Genomic DNA, 8193 nt, shown 5'->3' on the forward strand with positions numbered 1-8193 from the left:
TTCTCCCACTTTACCCAGGATCTCCTACATAGATCCCCCTCCAAGTGGCTGACAGGAGTAGCCAAGCACCATCTAGTTCTTCTGGTCTCATGGTCATATAGGCTGAGGTTCTCATAGTCCACTAGTCCCATGGACTAATTGTTTCCATGAGTCTTTGGTTTTCTTGATTCTTCTTTACTCTAGCCCAGTATTATTTTACTGATAATTAGTCACAGGCTCAAGATTGTGTAGCTGATGGATGGCTGAATTTGTTCTCGAACCTAGATCTTTAGATTCTGAAGCTGGTGAAGTCTCTACTGCTTTCTATTACCTGTGTCACTGATCACAGTCTTAAGTTCAACTTTGATACAGGTGAAACCTTTTAAAGAGGTCTGTCTTGAAAGATTCAGAGCCAAAACCTCTATTAGATCCTACAGAAACTAGAGGGTATTGGGGGGAAAAAATAGAAAAAGGAAAATTTTATTTGAGTTTAAAACCATGTTCTATGATGTTTCTGACCCAAACTTTGAAGCATTACTTTCACTCACAAAAGGAAAAAAAAAAAAAAGAGAGATAAACAAGCCTAGAAGACTAATTATTTTTCCTATCACATCTAAGCCAAATGTCAAGAGAAAACAAATGGTCCAGGGGAAAAGTACTACATCAGCTTTGTAAAAGTCCTTTCAGTTAGAAAGATCTAGAATTCTGGTAGCTGTACAGGTAAAGGCACATCTACTTATTTTCAACTGAGGATCATCTTAATCCTTCTTCCACAGTTGGTTCCCCAGATTCTAGTTACCATTTAGAGGAGGTCTGGCTTAGGCTTTACTGGTGATGCTTTAAGGTAATTACTGGGAAAAAATAATAAACATCATTTCATAGTTTATTTAATACCATGGTATCTTTCCCATCAATATCCTCTTTTATTTTTATTTTTGCCCATCACAGAGAGAAAAGCAAAGAGGCTTAATTTGATTTACAGAGGGAAAAACAACCCTAAATATACTTTTTTTTTTTCCATCAGAGGAGGGGGTGGGGTACAAGGAGAAAAGGTCAACCAGCTGGTTTTCATCTATATGCCTTAATTCTCTGTTTAGTTTACACTATTACACTCCAAAGCTTTGCTTTAATCTTAACTGTTACAGTATGCCTTATTACAGATTCTATCATGTCGCATCCCTGATAGGGTTTCAGACTTTGGCAAAGAATCATCCTCCAAGCTGGTCCTTGCCATATGGGTAGTAAATGCATCCAACATTTTTTCATTGGCGCCTGCATCATTATGTTTTGTCACCAATGGTTTCTCGGGTTTTCAGTAAATTGCTGCATATACTGTGGTTTGGAGCTGCCGCGATGATCTACATTTATTTGTATACAGTTGAATTTTCATTAGGGCCTCCCCGTCCTGTTATCCTTGGGTAGATGACCTAACATCTGTTTGTTGGGCCAGGGGTGAGTAGAGATGCTATAAAGGAAAAAGAAAATAGAAAGCAGGAGCAGCCAATGCAAGGAGAAACAGCTTCCAGTGGTTCTCACACTCTAACTCAGAACAAAGAGGTGATAGCAGGAGTGAAACCTACCTGATCTGTCCTCGTTTTGTGAATCACATCTTCGACACAGTTCTGGGATAGTCTTGAGTGATGTGACTGAATACTGAATGGGAAACCAAGGAGAAAGGGTATAAAGTAATACATTAAAATGAGATTAAACTATATTCACTCATATTGTCTAGAAAATAAATACACAAGAAGTGATACTTAAATACAACATGTATATCCAGAAAACCTATTGAATCTTACTCTAAATGGATTAGCATGGTGATCTTGTTGTTGTTGTTGTTATGTGCCGTCGAGTCAAACCCGACTCATAGCGACCCCTCCTTGGGTTTCCGAGGCAGTATCACTACGGAAGTAGGATTGCCCAACCTTCCTTCCAAGGAGTGGCTGGTGGGGAGCTCTGGTAGCATAGTGGCATGGTGATCTAGCCCCATCATAACCTCTTACCCACAAGCATTTAAGCAGATACAAATTAAAAGAGGGCTAGGCAGCCTTTCTTTAACAAACAAGGTGTGGCCAGCAGATATTTTGCCCCCATCATTTTTATTACCTGTGGAAGGCTAAAGAACTGCCTGGGTTTCCAAAACATAGCTATAGTATTTGCACTCAGAATTCTAAGAACCAGTCTAAATGTGAAAAGCAAGTGGATGAGCACCGAGCTTCCTACAACGTCCAGGGCAATCAGAAGACCTATCTGTGCCTATGCTGACTGGACTATTCCAAAGTCCCCAGTGTTGCCACTTGCTATAGCCCTTACTGTGTGACATTTATAATCTCCATGGGAAAAAACAGGGTAATGTCATAAATTGCAAAAGAAGCATGGTTTTGTGTTTGCAAACTCATCTGTTTCATATATAGATTAGACTGAATTAAAGAAATCACTTTCCAAGCTCAGTCTCAGCACTGACTCAGGGACTGGCTAACAGGATATCAAATTATGACATAAAGGGGCAGAAAATCAGAAGAGTTAAAACAATTATAAAACCAATAGCTATGATTTATGGGGACTATATTTAATGTCAGTCAATCTGTCTTTAAAGAAGAGTTTAAAACAAAATAAATAAGATGGGCTCTTTCTTTAATCAAAGGCCAAGGCAGGGACTGTCTTCAATCATATCTGCACTTTCATTCATAAAATACCGTAAGCCCAAAAACCTACTGCCATCAAGTTGATTCTGACTCATAGCGACCCTATAGGTCACAGCAGAACTGCCCCATACAGTTTCTAAGGCTGAAATCTTTACGGAAGCAGACTGACTTATCTTTGTTCTATTAAGAGTCTGGTGGGTCCCAATTGCTAACCTATCGGTTAGCAGCTGAGAGCTTAACCACAGCATCACTGACATTCCTTTATAAAATACACATTCTTAAAAATGCTTTGCTCTGTATTCTCAGACCAACATTCTTATATATGAATGAGAACAAATCTGAATTACTTCACTGTTACATAATTTTTTGGAGTGGAGAAAAAATATTTAATCTAAAAGAAAAATGATCATGGGAAACTCATTACGACTATTCTAGCATTACAAGTGAGGAATGTGTAATTAGGATACATTTTTCAATACAAAGCATACTTTAGTTAGCTTGATGTTGACAGATGAAGCAAAGAATCCACACTGAGACTAGAGGGAGGTGCAATTGTAGCTATTGTCAGTTTGCCAATTGCATGTCACAATTCCACACTGTACTAGAGGGAGGTGCAATTGTAGCTATTGTCAGTTTGCCAATTGCATGTCACAAACAAATTAAATTTCAAATACTTCCAAGTGAAAAATGAAATCTCAAATGACTAATTAGAGAAATTACTCTTACCTGTCTGATGCAATAGTATCCTGTTGTTCCTGGCCATTCCTCAAGGACTATAGGTGTGTTAGCAAATCCATTCACACACTCAAAGGGAGGGAATCACCGCCTCTTAAACCAAAAATGAACTCCAAGGTTTATCCCCTTATACATTATGGTCTTTGGGGGTTGGAGTAACTGGTACAAAAGGCATTTTTCTTGTTACTAATATGGTACCTTATGTTTCTGGCCAAGTACAAGGTCTCCAAGGAATCTGGTAGCTTCATGAGACCAGCTGGTACAGGTTAAATAATTACACAGTCTGTAATTCAATTAAATTTGGGCTTTTTGTTTTTGGTGGCCATGTGCCCCATGAAGCACCCTTCAGGAAAGCCTCTCTTTTTACAAATTAGTTTTCTTCCAAGGTAAAATTTTGGAGAGAAAGAAAATTTAAGATTGGCTATATTTAAATACAGTTAATGATAAATTCAGCAACTCTTGCAGACTAGACTTAATGATACCTGTTTGATTAAGTTGGGTAAGCTGTTATCTGCATTTCCAGACATACGCATCCTAACTGCCACCTCCTATCCCAAAGTTGTTGTTGTTGTTGTGTGCCGTCGATTCAGCTTCGACTCACAGAGACCCCTCTTTGTGTTGCCAAGGCAGTATCACTACAGAAGTAGATTGCCCAACCTTCCTTCCGAGGAGTGGCTGGTGGGTTTGAACCGCCAGCCTTCTGGTTAGCAGTCAAATGCCTTAGGCACTATGCTACCACATTCCCAGGAATGTCAAAATCTCTACTGATTTATTAGCCATAGCTTCAACTCTTCCTATGAGACCTCAAAGGTCCATAGTGTCAAATGAGTTTTAATTTGATAGAGTTTAAAATAGAACAATACAGGCTGCTGCTGGCATGGGGACTGAATGTGGTCAGAGACTGTGTTTGGTGAGCCCTGCCCAGTGCCCTGAATCTACATCACAAGTGGCTTTGCCACTTTCCATGCATAATAATTTAGGAATCCAATCCTGTGAAGAAATACATCTTAACTCTTTGGGAAAAATAACCTTGCAGAAAAAGTCATGTGCTGTTCCAGGTAATGGAAGTAAAAAGTGCAGAAGTCTAAGAGAAGGATGATATGAAGCCAGAAAACTGAAGTTTTGGATACATTTAAGGGTGGACTGAATGTCGAATTTGGCAGCAACTCCAATCTATATTGTGAACAAATCCACTATTCTTTATAAAGACACAAGGAAAAAGCAATTTGTGGCTTTGTACAAAAGCTGCTCTTTGGAAGGAAGATAAAGTTTAAGGGAATGCTGTAAAGATAGTTAAGTTGCGATGTAAGAAGATGTATAGGAAACACACAATTCACATAACAACATGCAAAAATAGTTTCACATTTGCCAAGTTGGGAAGAGCAAATGACACAAGAAGTCTCCTTTCCAACAATGCATTGTGCTGCCATTTGGGAGCTGACACGGGTTTCCCAGGCCTCCATTCCAGTTCCTGGGACAGATGGCCTTTTATATGGAGCTGCCAGATTGCCTATTCACCTCTTAGAACAATGCCTACTCTCAGGGCCAAATCATAACCAAGAACTAATGTAACTCCCTCTCTGAAGCCTTTGTATTCTGTTCCCTTTATTCCTATTAACTTTGGGTGATCAGAGAGAAGAGGGGGCTTGCAGTTGGTTGAGAAGTATTATGCTTCCAATCTCTGTTGCCTACTTAATTTCTTTTCTGAAAATTGGGCATTTCCTTGTGGAAATAGCCTGTTTGATCCAAATTTATTTTCCACTCTTTTCCACTGTTCTCTGAGGGTCTGTCCTAGGTTGCTTCAGCTTCATCAATGTACCTGTGAATCTAGAGTTTAGTTCCCCTTCTGCTCTTTTGTCCTGAGTTAACAGGCTTGGCTGCTAACTGAAAGGTCTATGGTTCGAGTCCGCCTCAGAAGAAAGTCCTGGTGATCTACTTCTGAAAAATCAGGCACTGAAATCGCATGGAGCACAGTTCTATTTGGACACACATGGGGTCACCATGTGTCAGTATCAACTCATCAACAAGTGTTTTTAACTGATTCTGTTCTTTAACCCTGGAGTCCACTTGCCTAAATTGCCTTCTTCTAGCCATGCAGCAGCACTGTTCCTCAGGCCAGCCCTCTTCATGAAACTCAAGGCTGACTGCTTCATCTCTTACTGACTACTTCATCTCTTCTGACTGCTCTCCTTTCTGTCCCTGGTAGAATCCTGTTCTGTCTTATGCTCTGTTGTCCATCTCCCATGTGTTAGTCTTGGCACAAACAAGCCCCAGGGATAATATGTTTGACTTATATGTATGCTGGGTACATAGTGACTGATTAACTGTTTGACTGATATACCAAGATATAACACACATCTGAGCTCTGAGGATGTAGTGGTTAAACCATTTGGCTGCTAACCAGAAGGTCAGTGGTTCGAACCCACCAGCTGTTCCACAGGAGTGAGATGAGACAGTCTGCTTTTATAAAGATTTATAGCCTTGAAAACCCTTTGAGGTAGTTCTAGTCTGTCCTATAGGGTCACTATGAGTCAGAATTGGCTCGATGGCAGTGGGTTTGGTTTGTTTCTTTTTTAACACACATCTGACTAATCCCTGGCCACAGTATTTTAGACTTTGAAAGGAACTCTTGCATGTTTAGGTGGAAAGTGGGAATTTCCTCTAAGCTTCCATACCACCTCTGGAATCAGCTAGTTTTCTAAAACACAAATTTGATTAAGGTGCTTCTCTGTTTCAGATCCTTCAATGGCTCTGCAAGCCTTTAAGAGGCCACGTGCCTTAGCATGGCACCTGAAGTCTCCATGAGCTCAGCGTCATCTCTCACTATGGCCCAATTCTCTTTTCATGTAGCTACAATACCAAATTTCTTGTGGTTTCTTACCTATATTTCACCTTTATATATGCTATTACATCTACCTGTCATGCCATTCCACTCATTGCATTAGGCAAACTCCTTTTAATCCTTGAAACATCACTAGGTATCACTTCTCTCGCCTTTCAAGACAGAACCAATAGTAGCTTTCAAAGTGTAGTTTCTGCAGCAGCGACATCAACACCACCTAGAACTTGTGAGGAACTCTGAGTGCAGGCTCAGCAATCTTTAGTTTCACAAGCCATTCGGGTCATTCTGGTGTATCCATCACATGATGTTTCATCTATATGTTTATTAACTGCTTCCTGAGGGAATAGACAATATTTTATTTACCTAGGATACTAGGATCTTGTTGAACTGAATTAAATGAGTTATCCTCAATAATTCATTATTTTAGTGGCAATAATAACAGCTAACATTTGTAAGTGCTAATATTCTTCAAAGAAAGAAAACCCATAACTTTAGCAATGTAATCATGGTAAACTTAAAAAAAGAAACCTTTTAATATAGTTATAGCACTAGTACCGACTGATGCCTTAGCCTTTTATATAAAGAACAATGGATTTGGAGCCAGAAGATCTGGATTCAAGTCCCAGTTCCAACATTTACTGTGGTTCTGGACAAATAAAGCATTTACTATTTCTGGGCTTTAATTTCTTTATCTGTAAAACACAGATAATTGTATGAGATAATGTATGTGAAGTCATTTTGCAAACTGTAAAGTGGTGTTAAATATTTAAGCCTCTTCTCTCTAATCTGTATTCCTTTCCCACAGCGCTGCCTCTTCATCTTCACTGCTGTCATGATTTTAAGCTCAGTAGAATAAGATGTGAGAACTAATGAGGCAGGAAGAGAGGGACTGAGCTAGGACTGTAAAGGAAAGGAAAGATAGCTTCGCCTATCCCAGGAGGTTATTTTGGCTGATTTTTGTTCTTTTCTCACCCAAGAGAGTCTGTGGCCAAGGGATAACACTGAAACTTAGCTTCACAAACTGCATAGCATTGATATGACACAAGACAACCTTAAACACCCCAGCCTTCCTCAATCAATTTTCTTACCTTGCCATGCAAAATAGGTTGCTAATGCATGGGAGTCATAAAAACAGTAATGTAATTTCTAGGAGGGCTATGGGAATCTCTGACCCCCCCTAGATATTGTTCAGGACTGAAAAGCTTTGGCCTTTATGCCTGAGAACTGCAGCCAATTGGGTGAACAAGCAGACATTACTCAAATGGTAATGAGCCACAGAAAATGAAAGAGCTAAAATCTCAAGCACCTTTTCAAGCTAGAGACTTTTAAACGTCCAAGGTCCTATTAGGTTTCCAAAAGAAACAATTAACCCAGTCACCCAAACAATGATCCCAAGATTCATGATTTCTCACACAGCTTTCCAAAATCCAGGCAGGCATCTCAACAGACACACAATAAAACGACGACAATAATGTGCACAAGCAAAGCTAAGAGTGGAAGCAAACATACAACTCAAGTGAGATTTTCAGAAACATTATTTTTTCCTCTAAAAATTCTGATCTCTTTTCCAAAGACCTGCCCATTCATTCAGGAAAAAATGGCCTGTCTTCACAAACTGTGTCTATAACAAATAGTGTCTACTTTCCTTTCTCTGAGAACTAACAATCAACCCCTTCAGTGTCAGCCATCTGCTTGTGCTCGGCAGCCCTCCTCCCTCTCCATGTCCTTAGGACTTTTGTCTACCACCTTCCCCCTCTTCTCTCTTTCTCTTTAGCATGCATTCAACATTGGCTCTGTCCTCTGATACTGTAAAAATCACAACCCTCTTCTCCAAGAGCCTCTGCCTGCCTGACGGACCACAGCTCTTCTGCTCTGGTATTTACAGCCACACTTTTTTTTAATTATTATTTATTTATTTTTAATTGTGATTTGGGTGAAGATTTACAGAGCAAATTCACTTTCCATACAGCAGTTCACATACACTTTGTCTCA

The 8193-nt window shown here is 39.7% G+C and overlaps 1 protein-coding gene across 1 annotated transcript in view; it reads right to left on the bottom strand.

The window, feature by feature from the left end:
* LOC103198129 (synuclein alpha interacting protein) overlaps positions 1-8193 on the bottom strand; it is a 91735-nt gene that overhangs the window by 75117 nt on the left and 8425 nt on the right. The window contains exon 2 of the mRNA XM_007942235.2: positions 1560-1632. Within this exon, the coding sequence (XP_007940426.1) occupies positions 1560-1632 (73 nt within the window). The remainder of the gene's footprint in view (positions 1-1559; positions 1633-8193) is intronic.

This window comes from Orycteropus afer, unplaced genomic scaffold, assembly GCF_000298275.1.
Source record: "Orycteropus afer afer isolate SDZICR_OR568_19922 unplaced genomic scaffold, OryAfe1.0 scaffold00086, whole genome shotgun sequence".
Classification (NCBI taxonomy): domain Eukaryota; kingdom Metazoa; phylum Chordata; class Mammalia; order Tubulidentata; family Orycteropodidae; genus Orycteropus; species Orycteropus afer.